A 14,138-nucleotide genomic window follows, 5' to 3' on the forward strand; every position below is an offset into this window, starting at 1 on the left:
CAGGTTGGACGGGGAGTGTCGCTGCACAGCTATTTTTAGGTCTCTCCAGAGATGTTCGATGGGATTTAAGTCTGTGCTCTGGCTGGGCCCCTCAAGGACATTCAGAGATTTGTCCCGAAGCCAGTCCTGCATTGTCTTGGCTGTGTGCTTAGGGTCGTTGGAAGGTGAACCTTCGCCCCCCAGTCTGAGGTCCTGAGCGGTCTGGAGCAAGTTTTCATCAAGGATCTCTCAGGTTTCCCTTGATCCTGACTCCCAGTCCCTGCTGCTGAAAAACATCCCAACAGCATGATGCTGCCATGCTTCACCGTAGGGATGGTGCCAGGTGTCCTCCAGACGTGACGCTTGGTATTCAGGCCAGAGTGTTCAATCTTGGTTTCATCAGACCAGACAATATTGTTTCTCATAGTCAGAGTCCTTTAGGTGCTTTTTGACAAACTCCAAGCGGGCTGTCATGTGCCTTTTACAGAGTGGCTGCTGTCTTGCCACTCTAACATAAAGGCCTGATTGGTGGAGTGCTGCAGAGATGGTTGTCCTTCTGGAAGGTTCTCCCATCTCCACAGAGGAACTCTGGAGCTCTGTCAGAGTGACCATTGGGTAATTGATCATCTCCCTGACCAAGGCCCTTCTCCCACGATTGCTCAGTATGGCCGGGAGGCCAGCTCTAGGAAGAGTCTTGAATGATGGAGGCCGCTGTGTTCTTGGGGACCTTCAATGCAGCAGACATTTTTTGGTACCCTTCCCTAGATCTGTGCCTCAACACAATCCTGTCTCTGAGCTCTACAGACAATTCCTTCGACCTCATGGCTTTATTTTTGCTATGATGTGCACAGTGGAAGCATCACGGATGATCAATGGAAACAGGATGCATATGAGCTCAATTTAGTTTCATAGCAAATGGTCTGAATACTTTAGTAAATATTTTGAATAAATATGTGCCTATGTCATTATGGGGTACTGTGTGTTGCTGGATGAAATTAACATTTTAGAATAAGGCTGTAACATAACAAAATGTAGAAAAAGTTTAGGGGTCTGAATACACTGTAGTGTATGTTTGCAGACAGCGCATGTACACCATTTTACATTTTAGTCATTTAGCAGATGCTCTTATCCAGAACAACTTACAGAAGCAATTAGGATTAAATGCCTATGACTTGGTTTGTTTGTATGTATTGCAGTGTATCATTAATCCAACAATGTGTGACTGTGTGTGTATGTATGCTGTGTACACATAGTTGCTCCCTAAATGTGCATGTGAAACAAGTCAAATGTTTGTGAGTGTGTAGGACTGTAACTAAAAGTGTTTCACCTGCTTGTGAGTGCCAGGCCTCCTCTTTATAGTGTTGGTGTCAGTGTCTACCTCAAACACCATGCGAGGCTGGGACTCGCTCTAACAGTGACCCAGCCGGAGATGGAAGAGAGAGAAAAGAAACACATACAGAAAGAGGGGAATCAGAAGGGAAAGAAGTGGAGGGGTTAAGCCAGGACAGGTGTAGGCTGGTTACAATGTGCCAGGAAGACGAAGGGACCTATTTGCTGCGCCCCATGGGCTCTCCATACAACATTTGTGAACTATATAGGGAACAGGGTGCCATTTGGGATATGACCATTGTCTCTTGAACAGGTGAATGCAAGAAGGGGACAGGCAAGGAATCCAATAGTATAGTTATTAGATGACCTGCTGCTAACAGCATTTTCACACTTTCGTGCCGACCCAAACCATACCGTGTGGATATTTACATTTCCTTAAGTGAGTGAGTAACAAAGCAGGCTGATCCTTGGGTTACACCATACTGTGCTCAGAGAAAAGTGAGACAGAGGAGTACAGTTTGGGTCAGAGGAACATTTGTGTGAAAAATGTATAATAGCCAGAGTTGTGTTCATTAGGCACTTGACAGAAATCGAAAATGAGCGTTTCATCTTAGTCCCACTTGGCAGTTGTGCGTAATGAAAACGTCACAGTTAGATATTCTACACGTGTCTTGAACTCTATTGGGAGGGATGAAACACCATTCTTCCATGAGAAATTCCATCATTTGGTGTTTTGTTGATGTTGGTGGAAAACGCCGTCTCAGGCACCGCTCCAGAATCTACCATATGTGTTCAATTGGGTTGAGATCTGGTTACTGACACACACACACACACTTTAAACCCCATATGCTCATTTGAGACCCCTCTTTCAAAGTCACTGAGATCTCTTCTTCTAGACATGGTAGCCAAAATAATGGTTAACTGGGCATTTTTATACATGACCCTAAGCATGATGGGATGTTAATTGCTTAATTAACTCAGGAACCAGAACTGTGTGGAGGCACCTGCTTTCAATATACTTTGAATCCCTCATTTACTCAAGTGCTACCTTTATTTTGTCAGTTACCTGTAAGTCTATAGATTGTGTATAACCATTCACACTACAAATCAGACAAGTGTCAATCCAACCCTGGAAGACTAGTTGGAGAAGGAGGGAGAGGACTATGAAAGGTTATTGGGTGTTGACGGGTGGGTAGAAGACAGAAAGCGAGCAGGTAACACCCCATGTGCGAGCGACCGGGAATTGAAGGGGGGTCGGCAATTATATATATTTTTTATTTAGAGTACAGATTATTGTATGGAATGATATATAAATGTTTGAGAAAGATTACTTGAAAAATAACATTGTATTGAGTAAATGTATTCATTGGTTTCTTTTCACTTTAATAAGAGATGTACATGCAATGAATCAAAGGTTATTTGTTAATGTAAAATCTAAATTGACCACTGTTTTAAAATCAGTGGAGGAGGAGTGAAGGGAAGAAGAGAATGGGTGCACAGCCCCGGGGCCTTACCATGAAGAGGGCCGAGTCGTCCGTGTGGGTAGAACGCCTGGAGGGGTACGTGTTCTGGCAGGGAGGAGTGGAAGAGAGGGAATGAGGACAGAACATACAGGGAAGACAGGAGGTGAGGATGGAGAGGAGGGGGAGATAGCTAGGATATATAGCCAAGGCTCCAGACTAACAATTTTCAGTTGGTAGCACCAGCCAAAATGTGCGCCGCGTCACACAATGGAATATATTTGAGTCAGCACCTTATAAAGTCATTCACAATGCTTCATTAAAGAAGTGACAGTGCTAACAACTTTTCAGCCGAATCTCAAGAGTTCTAAAACCAGACCAAAGCACTTGGGTTACGCAGAAACAGTGCCAGTAGTAGCTGGCTAACACCAGTCGGATGAGAGAAAGGAAGCTAAATATATTTAGCTATGGAAGGTTTTTCCAAATGGCTGAAGTCATCTGTGGAAACTTGGTCTTGACAATTGCATGGAATAAGCACAATTATAAACTGGGTGGTTCGAGTCTTGAATGCTGATTGGCTGACAGCGTGGTATATCAGACCGTATACCACAGGTATGACAAAACATTTATTTGCACTGTTCTAATTATGTTGGTAACCAGTTTATACTAGCAATAAGGCACCTTGGGGGTTTGTGATATATGGCCAATATACCATGGCTAAGGGCTGCGTCCAGGCACTCCGCTTCACGTCATGCATAAGAACAGCCCTTAGCCGTGGTATATTGGCCATATACCACACCTCCTTGTGCCTTATTGCTTAAGGGATCGGACCCCTTTAAAATGGTTGTTTTTGCCTAAAATGACAAAAATAAAAAATAAAGATGAGTTCTCAAAAAATGTTTGTTCCATCTTTAAAATGCAAGAAAAAGGCCATTATATGACTTAGGACCCTAGGCACAATTTAGATTTTGGCCACTAGATGGCAGCAGTGTATGGCCAAAGTTTTAGACTGATCCAATGAACCATTGCATTACTTTTCAAAATGTATTAAGTCTGCCCAAATGTGCCTAAATGGTTTATTGATACATTTTCAAGTTCAGAATTGTGCACTCTCCTCAAAAAAATAGCATGGTATTATTTCACACACACATGGTGTGTGCTTAATTTCCATTATTAGTGGGCTCTTAGAGATAGTATCATTAAGTGACAATGGACAGGGACTATGCGAGCATCTTGCTAATAGTGTGTCATTGTGACCACCCCACGCACGCCATCTTCATGCTTTTGTGACCCTTGATATTTGAGATTTAACCCAATTGTCTATGCGATTAAATGTGAAATAAAAATATTATTTTCTGAGTTTTTCGGGGGCGAAGGACACAGTCTACCGGTGTCCTAGCTAGCTACCGGTGTCACCCTCGCCTCCCGCGTACCCAAGTACTCCAAGCTACCTATCTAATTAGCTTTGATTCCGTCTGCCGAACACCTGCCCTCACCGTAGTTAACATAACTGCGGGAAAGCAGTTCTCGACAGGCAGGGAGGGTGGAGAGTACACTGTCTACCGGTGTGCGAGCTAGCTAGCTATCCCACCTGCTGTGTACCGGAGTCCTAGTTAGATAGCTAACTAGCACCTAGTGCTTTTTGCTAAGGCCTGCTGAACACCTTGCCCTCGCCGTTGTTAACGGAACTGCGGGAAAACAGTGTTCGACAAGCAGGGGCAAAGGACACTGTCAATCTAGGTTTCACCAGACCAGAGAATTGCATTTCTAATGATCAGAGTCCTTTGGATGCCTTTTTGGTACATTCCAAGTGGGCTGTCATGTGCCTTTTACTGAAGAGTGGCTTCCATCTGGCCACTACCACAAAGGCCTGATTGGTAGAGTGCGGCAGAGACGGTTGTCCTTCTGGAAGGTTCTCCCATCTCTACAGAGGAACTCGAGAGCTCTGTCAGAGTGACCATCGGGTTCTTGGTCACCCTCCTGACCAAGGCCCTTCTCCCCTGATTGCTCAGTTTGGCCGGGCGGCCAGCTCTTGGAAGTGTCTTGGTGGTTCCAAACTTCTTCCATTTAAGAATGATGGTGTCCACTGTGTTCTTGGGCACCTTCAAAGCTGCAGAAATGTTTTGGTACCCTTCCCCAGATCAGATAAAGGTGAAATAAATACAAATCTGTGCCTTGACACAATCCTGTCTCGGAGCTCTACAGACAATTCCATCGACCTCATGGCTTGTTTTTTTGCTCTGACATGCACTGTCAACTGTGGGACCTTATATAGACAGGTGTGTGCCTTTCCAAATCATGTCCAATCAACTGAATTTAACATTAGGTAGAAACACCTCAAGGGTGATCAATGTAAAGAGGATGCTCCCGAGTTCAATTTCAAGTCTCATAGCAAAAGGTCTGAATATTTACATAAATATTTACATTTTTAATAAATGTGCAAAAATGTCTAATAACCTATTCTCACTTTGTCATTATGGGGTATTGTGTGTAGATTGATGAGGGGAAAAACGTATTTCATCTATTTTAGAATAAGACTAACATAACAAAATGTGGTAATAGTCAAGGGGTCTGAATACTTTCCCAGTGCACTGTATATGCATATTAGAGCTTATGATTACGCGTCGGCCTATGTATGAGCCCAAGCCCCTAACAAAAATCCTGAATTAAAATGATTGTGCCATTATACAAAATATAGCCTACCTGACATGAGTGAAATGAACCGGCGGAAAAGTGGCAAGCTTTTTTTTGTGACTTTCTCATATCATTAATAGCCTATTGTCACATCATGCAGCCCATATATATTTGGACTTCTAAGGCATTCTATGGTTTATATCATTCACAACTAAAGTTGCCAAATAACTATAAATCTAGTGTATGGGACCTGTTTCACTTTTACGCTCAACATAACCATAACATCCTATGACGGTGCCACATTGAAAGTGACTGAGCTCTTCAGAAAGGCCATTCTACTGACAATATTTGTCTATGGAGATTGCATGGCTATGTGCTCCATTTCACACAAATGTCAGCAAAAATAGCCAAATCCACTCATTTGAAGGGGTGTCCAATGGATTTATTGTGGTGGTGTATATTGAATTGATTTATTAGACTTTTTTTCAAATGTAGATGTTCCAAAGGTGCGCATCAGCGTCTTGTTTGGATACCTGGAAATGTTAAACGTGTTGTGAATTAACAGCAAATTACTGTGAGACAGGCAGCTTTTGCATGACAACCAGCTGATAGGATTTTATGACCGCCACCGCCCTAGATACGGTGCAAATCACATTATTGTGGGAGCACCTCCTCTTAGAGTGTGAATTAGGCTGTTTGAGAAGGTTTGAATCCTAAGCAACCTGCATACACATTGTTTGAAGTATAATAGACCAACATAGCTGCTGTGTGCATGGGTGTAGCGCATGTGAATTTACTTTCATTTTCCGCTAAAGACCAATGCCTACATCTATCTCACTTACAACTTCATTTTTAATTATATTATAGGCCTAATTCAACTGGGGATTATTCACCACATGAGGAAGTGGAAACACATAAGCTTGGTCGCCAACTCTACATATAACACCTACTGCTTATAGCCATGTATTAATATAACAGTAAATGTCCCCCAGAAAACTCCCCCAATGAGTAGTGCACTTGTGATGGCCGATGTGCAACTTCATGTGCTCGGTATTTCAAAGCCATATCAGATATTGTGATTGTAAAACAGTGTGCTTTGAGCGCAATAATAAAAAATACACCTACAGAAATCTGAGACCCTCCTCTCATTAATACGGACAACTAGATGTTTCCAAAGTTGTTCGTCCGCGCAATTGCACTTTGAAATGTTATACAATCACAAGGGGCCCACACGAGGGGGTAGAGCGAGTGTGAAGCTCGCTCATTACAGCAACCGGCAACAACAAAACAGGCAGGCACAGCAGCAGGGCAGACATTTTTATTATGAATCATGAGAATAATGCACTTTGCTATTTAACAAGTTCATGGTTTTATCCACCCCAAAAATAGGACGTTTTAATTGAGGTGACCAGCTAGAATGTGCAGCTCGAACCAGTGCGACCAATAAAAAAATGAAACTGGCACAGCGAAGTTAAAGGGTCGCAAAATGCGACTGAATGGTGGTAGTCTGAAGCCCAGCATTTAGCACAGATGTTTTAGAGTAGGGACAAAAAGACAACACATTGCTGGGGTCGTAGATGTTTTGTCTTCACCCTGAAGAATCAGTGATGGTATAACTGGAGAGGGGAGGGAGGGTGAAGGAAGGCACGTGACCACAATAGGAGCAAAAGAGAGGGATGATGCGTGTGTGGGGTGAGGTGGAGGGTTAATGGAGGACAATTGAAAGGGAGATGAGATAGAATGCATGGGAGGAATGGACACAGGGAGGAATGGACACTGGACATGACTCCTGAAGACTATGCGTGGTCATGTTTACGGAGAGCCCCTGTGAAATTGTATTAAATCCTAGTTATACCTTGAACCTTTCATGCCAACACACATTAACTCACCATGGAGAACCCTTCAGAGATGGAAAACAAAGCAGAAGAGGAAAGAGAGGGAGGGAGAGAAGAGAACAGTGTGTGGACTCACCTCGTTCTCTGTGGGACTCAGCTTGGTAGGGCTTTGAGATGCTTTGTGCTGTAGAAACCGAGAAGAGTCTCAGTAACACAGAACTCTCCAAAAGTCTAAATGTTTTTTTTTAAGCTCACAGCTCAAGCTACTTGGATTTGAGATCGGAAAATGAAGTGCTAGAGAATGTCACTTTCATTTGAGGCCATTCATATTTATCTTTTACATTTTAAAACATGAAGACTGCTATAGATACATACACAGCATGTGTCAGCACTTTCTATGATCAAGTCCCCACTAACTCACTGCACACAGAGATAGAAGAGCAAGACATAAATCAATAAGAAAACTGAATAGTAGTCAGAGGAACCTTGACGTAGGTCATGACGGCGTCCCGCTGCACTGAGCGTGACTTCTGCCTCTCCTCCTCGTACCGCAGGGCGGCCAACTGGGCCATCCTCCGCACTCGCTCCACGCCCCCACCCGGTGCCCCGCTCGGACCCGCCCCTGACCCTCTCTGAACACAGGGAGAGAGAGGAAGAGGGAGGAAACAAAACAAAGAGAGGAGTGAAAGGAAGGAAGATAGCAGAGGGAAACAAAGACGGAGAGGAGGCGGCATGAGGAAGAGAGGAGAGGAGTTGAAAAGAGGCGGTGTCGACATTTAGACTCAATAAATCACGTTTTAAAACATGAATGTAGTAATTGACGTAGTAATAATGAGTACTGGAAGCTGTACACAGCATTTAGACACACTTGGGTTACCTGATTATGAGAGGCAGAAGAGTCTGGATCATGGGCAGTCCTGAGGGAGAGGGTGGGTGGGAGACAGATGGGGGAAGGGGGTTAGATGTGTGATCTAACTCAACACAGATTATACATCTTTATTTAGACTGGAGATTTTATGGTCTGTTGGGGACAGTAATTTCTTGAGTCCAAAAACATTTGTGAAAAACTGAACAGAGACACGACAACACAGACTGAGATTCTGCCAAAGAGCTGGACTCGTGTTTGTGCGAGTTATACATCAGTAAATGTCCCCCATAAAACTCACCCAATGAGGAGTAGTGCACCTTTGATGGCCAATGTGCAATTTCATGTGCTCTGTATTTCAAAGCCATATCAGATATCGTGATTGTAAGACAGTGTGCTTTGAGCGCAATAATACAAATTACACCTACAGAAATCTGAGACCCTCATCTCATTAATGGGCAATGTTCCCTCAAAACATTTTCGGCACTGACTGAGCAAATTTCAGGTGTGCTGAACTTGAACTTGTGAAAATTCTGTGCAACTTCCAGTGCGCATTTACTGTGAACACTGAAGGTGTACCCACTTTTAAGTTACATTTTTAACACTGGCCATGCACAGCTCCGTTTTCCTATTTTGTTGCATTACAACCTGTAATTTAAATGGAATTTTACTTGGATTTCATGTAAATGGACATACACAAAATAGTCCAAATTGGTGAAGTGGAATGAAAAAAATAATTTGTTTCAAAAAATTATAAAAAATAAAAAACAGAAAAGTGGTGTGTACATATGTATTCACCCCCTTTCCTATGAAAACCCTAAATAAGATCTGGTGCAACTAATTACCTTCAGAAGTCACATAATTAGTTAAATAAATTCCACCTGTGAGCAATCTAAGTGTCACGTGCATCTGTCACGTGATCTCAGTATATATACAGCCGTGGCCAAAAGTTTTGAGAATGACACAAATATTCATTTTCACAAAGTCTGCTGCCTCAGTTTGTATGATGGCAATTTGCATGTACTCCAGAATGTTATGAAGAGTGATCAGATGAATTGCAATTAATTGAAGTCCCTCTGCCATGCAAATGAACTGAATCCTCAAAAACATTTCCATTTCAGCCCTGCCACAAAAGGACCAGCTGACATCATGTCAGTGATTCTCTCGTTAAAACAGGTGTGAGTGTTGATGAGGACAAGGCTGGAGATCACTCTGTCATGCTGATTGAGTTCGAATAACAGACTGGAAGCTTCAAAAGGAGGGTGGTGCTTGGAATCATTGTTCTTCCTCTGTCAATCATGATTACCTGCAAGGAAACACGTGCCGTCATCATTGCTTTGCACAAAAAGGGCTTCACAGACAAGGATATTGCTGCCAGTAAGATTGCACCTAAATCAAACATTTATCATCAAGAACTTCAAGGAGAGCGGTTAAATTGTTGTGAAGAAGGCTTCACGGCGCCCAAGAAAGTCCAGCAAGCGCCAGGACCGTCTCCTAAAGTTGATTCAGCTGCAGGATCGAGGCACCACCAGTACAGAGCTTGCTCAGGAATGGCAGCAGGCAGGTCTGAGTGCATCTGCACACACAGTGAGGCAAAAACTTTTGGAAGATGGCCTGGAGTCAAGAAGGGCAGCAAAGAAGCCACTTCTCTGCAGGAAAAGCATCAGGGACAGACTGATATTCCGCACAAGGTACAGGGATAGGACTGCTGAGGACTGGGGTAAAGTCATTTTCTCTGATGAATCCCCTTTCCGATTGCCTAAGAACACAGCCATGAATAAAGAATGGTACCAACACATCCTCCGAGAGCAACTTCTCCCAACCATTAAGGAACAGTTTGGTGATGAACAATGCCTTTTCCAGCATGATGGAGCATCTTGCCATAAGGCAAAAGTGATAACCGAGTGGCTTGGGGAACAAAACATTGATATTTTGGGTCCATGGCCAGGAAACTCCCCAGACCTTAATCCCATTGAGAACTTATGGTCAATCCTCAAGAGGCGGGTGGACAAACAAAAACCCACAAATTCTGACAAACTCCAAGCATTGATTATGCAAGAACGGCCTGCCATCAGTCATAACACTGCAAATATTGACTCTTTGCATCAACCTCATGTAATTGTCAATAAATGCCTTTGGCACGTATGAAATGCTTGTAATTATACTTCAGTATTCCATAGTAACATCTAAAGACACTGAAGCAGCAAACTTTGTGGAAATTCATATTTGTGTCATTCTCAAAACGTTTGGCCACAACTGTACACCTGTCCTTAAAGGCAGGTCTGCAACACCACAAAGCAAGGAGCACCACCAAACAAGCAGCACCATGAAGACCAAGGAGCTCTCCAAACATGTCAGGGACAAAGTTGTGGAGAAGTACAGATCAGGGTTGGGTTATAAAAAAAACAGAGCACCATTAAATCCATTATTAAAAAATAGAAAGAATATGGCAGCACAACAAACCTGCCAAGAGGGCCGGCCGCCCACCAAAACTCACAGACCAGGCAAGGAGGGAATAAATCAGAGGCAAACAAGGAGACCAATGATAACCTTGAAGGAGCAGCAAAGCTCCACAGCGGAGATTGGAGTATCTGTCCATAGGACCACTTTAAGACGTATACTCCACAGAGCTGGGCTTTATGGAAGAGTGACCAGAAAAAAGCCATTGCTTAAAGAAAAAAATAAGCAAACACGTTTGTTGTTTGCCAAAAGGCATGCGGGAGACTCCCCAAACAAATGGAAGAAGGTACTCTGGTTAGATGAGACTAAAATGTAGCTTTTTGGCCATCAAGGAAAACACTATCTGGCGCAAACCCAACACCTCTCATCAGCCCGAGAACTACATCCCCACAGTGAAGCATGGTTGTGGCAGCATCATGCTGTGGGTATGTTTTTACACCAGCAGGGACTGGGAAACTGGTCAGAATTGAAGGAATGATGGATGGAGCTAAATACAGGGAAATCCTTGAGGGAAACCGGTTCCAGTCTTCCACATATGAGAGACTGGGACGGAGGTTCACCTTCCAGCAGGACAATGACCCTAAGCATGCTGATAAAGCAACACTCGAGTGGTTTAAGGGGAAACATTTAAATGTCTTGGAATGGTCTAGTCAAAGCCCAGACCTCAATCCAATTGAGTATCTGTGGTATGACTTGAATGATTGCTGTATACAAGCGGAACCCATCCAACTTGAAAAATGGGCAAAGATCCCAGTGGCTAGATGTGCCAAGTTTATAGAGACATATCCCAAGAGACTTGCAGCTGAAATTGCTGCAAAAGGTGGCTCTACAAAGTATTGACTTTGGGGGTGTGAATAGGTACGCATGTGTTATTTCTTGTTTGTTTCACAATTAAAAAATATTTTGCATCTTCAAAGTGGTAGGCATGTTGTGTAAATCAAATGATACAACCCCCCAAAAATCCATTTTAATGACAGGTTATAAGCTAACAAAATGTCTTGCATGGTTTATTCTGTTTCGGTACGTTGCGTTGAAAGTGTAATATTGCGTTGAATCGATCACAACTACCACAGTAAAGGGAAACGTCGATAGTGTTAACAGGGAAAACTCTAGAACAGTTGTCACCAACCTTTTCTGAGTCAAGATCACCAAGTCAAACTGCAAGCAGAAATCCACCGCTCAGATTTGTTTTTGCGCGACTTAAAAAGCGTAAGCCTACGCAACATTAACCAATTAAAAACAGTTCTGTAGCAATGAGGTTTGTACAGTAAACTAATGGCCCAATACATTATCACTGCATATTATCTTTGCTTGAATTGCCCTGGCAATGAATGCATTCCTGTTCAGGGTAAAAAAAAAATATATATATATTTCGAAATTTAAGGTAGGCGAAATGATCACACCAGTGATAGATCCGTTGTTGTTTTACTTGTGAAGCCCAAGTGAGTGAGCATACATTTAAATAATAATTCGCTTTTTATTTTACTGTGCCGATGGTGCCTGCATCTGATGATCAGTCTCAGTGGAGGGAGAGAGCAGCAGACTGAGGGGTCAACTCAACATCCCTCCACTCTCCCTTTCCTCCACTGACACAGACCAAAAAGGGACACCGTCTTCCAGCTGATGGCGAAACTCGACTCGCACCGCATTATTTCTGCCTCGTGCACAAATTCATGTTATTACTCCTATGAACAGAGAAAGTGAAATATTCCTCGATATTATAAAAGACCCAACGCAAGCCTATAGTTACACTTTCCTACTCCTTCATTACTGCTGCTGTGCTGGTTGTAGATCTGAGTGGAAATAGGAAGAATGTGCATTTTATGGCTTATAAAAGTGTTGAATACAAAGTGTTGACAGTGCTGAAAAAGAACTTAAACATTAACACGCTCATAAAACAGCAGCTCTTTGCTGCATTCGTTGAGTCTCTCTCTAGTCATGGTTTTAAACATTTTGAAATCTCACAGTATCAACTTTACTGTAGCTTTCGTTCATGCTTTACTGCAGACACGGTCATCTGAGCCATCCGATTGGCCAGCGGTAGGACTATAGTGCACTTGACTTGCTCTCCGGGCCCACCGGGAAGGCAGAGATTGTAATGTCAGACACATGAAAAGGTTCAAAATGGCAACAGTTTGCCTACACGCGCGTAGGGCAGCTGAATCGGGTGCACCTACCGCCAACAGCCCGTGACAAAAAATAAATAGGAAAACTGACAAATAAAACAAAAATCGTCCGATGGCATTGAGTAGTGCACCACATCAGTCGCTGGCTTCATCAATAAGTGCATTAATGACGTCGTCCCCACAGTGACTGTACGCACATACCCCAACAAAAAGCCATGGATTAAAGGCAGCATCCGCACTGAGCTATAGGGTAGAGTTGCTGCTTTCAAGGAGCGGGGCTCTAACCAAGAAGCTTATAAGAAATTCCGCTATGCCCTCCGACGAACAATCAAACAGGCAAACCGTCAATACAGGACTAAGATTGAATTGTACTACACTAGCTCCGACGCTCGTCGGATGTGGCAGGGCTTGCAAACTATTACAGACTACAAAGTCTGATCTGCCCAGTGACACAAGCCTACCAGATGAGCTTACAAGCACATCTTGTAGCACGTTATTTAATTCTCAGCCATTTCTTCTGTTATTGCTAGTTTGACCACCAGAGGGCATCTTTGAGAAGCATTTGATCATCTTCCATATTGGTATTACCAGAGAATTTAAAACCTTTCTTGTAATAACATAGTATATGGGATTGAGTTTAAGAAATTTGGCTTAAAAAATGTGATTAATACCATGGTGTTTCTATTCCGAGAAAAACGAAACCCTCAGGATGGAATGGAAAATATGACACTGTACAACGTGACGGCCGGGAGTAGGATTGGAGGATTCTAAATGGTTTGCCTTCATTAGACAACTTTGTTACAATATTTCTGTAAATCAGTTATGAACTTGAACTTTGCGACCTTTTGCGACATTTCAGGCTTCAGACATAAATATATAAAACTGTATTTTTTTGTGAAGAATCAACAACAAGTGGGACACAATCATGAAGTGGAACGACATTTATTGGATATTTCAAACTTTTTTAACAAATCAAAAACTGAAAAATTGGGCGTGCAAAATTATTCAGTCCCTTTACTTTCAGTGCAGCAAACTCTCTCCAGAAGTTCAGTGAGGATCTCTGAATGATCCAATGTTGACCTAAATGACTAATGATGATAAATACAATCCACCTGTGTGTAATCAAGTCTCCGTATAAATGCACCTGCACTGTGATAGTCTCAGAGGTCCGTTAAAAGCGCAGAGAGCATTGTTACCTCCCCCAGATTATGTGTTGTAGTTTGTGTATTTACATGTGTTTATTTCAGGAAATGGCTTCCTGAAATCCCTCAAGCAGCTGATTGGTCGACTCCAGGGCTAATTGGAGAGCTGACCCCGCCCCCTCGTCAAGACGCAGCTGTCTCCAATTACCCATTCCTTCTGACACTATATAAAAGCCAGTGTTCTGTTCAGGGGGGAGATCTCTTCTTTTTGGAGGTAGAGATTTTGCTGGAGGTAGGGATTGCTGAGA

At 42.9% G+C, this 14,138-nt stretch overlaps 1 protein-coding gene across 17 annotated transcripts in view; it reads right to left on the reverse strand.

The window, feature by feature from the left end:
• LOC112216701 (DISP complex protein LRCH3) overlaps positions 1 to 14,138 on the reverse strand; it is a 79,909-nt gene that overhangs the window by 13,746 nt on the left and 52,025 nt on the right. For 6 of the 17 annotated variants that reach the window (XM_024376704.2, XM_024376703.2, XM_024376713.2 and 3 more), the window contains exons 11-14: positions 8,115 to 8,154; positions 7,723 to 7,869; positions 7,374 to 7,421; positions 2,823 to 2,876 (exon numbers count right to left, since the gene is read on the reverse strand). In XM_024376704.2, coding sequence (XP_024232472.1) covers positions 2,823 to 2,876; positions 7,374 to 7,421; positions 7,723 to 7,869; positions 8,115 to 8,154 — 289 coding nt within the window. Of the gene's footprint in view, positions 1 to 1,306; positions 1,388 to 2,822; positions 2,877 to 7,373; positions 7,422 to 7,722; positions 7,870 to 8,114; positions 8,155 to 14,138 lie in introns of all 17 variants that reach the window. The other 11 variants (XM_024376709.2, XM_024376707.2, XM_042300012.1 and 8 more) reach the window with 2 other exon arrangements.

Source organism: Oncorhynchus tshawytscha, linkage group LG17 (assembly GCF_018296145.1).
Source record: "Oncorhynchus tshawytscha isolate Ot180627B linkage group LG17, Otsh_v2.0, whole genome shotgun sequence".
Classification (NCBI taxonomy): Eukaryota; Metazoa; Chordata; class Actinopteri; order Salmoniformes; family Salmonidae; genus Oncorhynchus; species Oncorhynchus tshawytscha.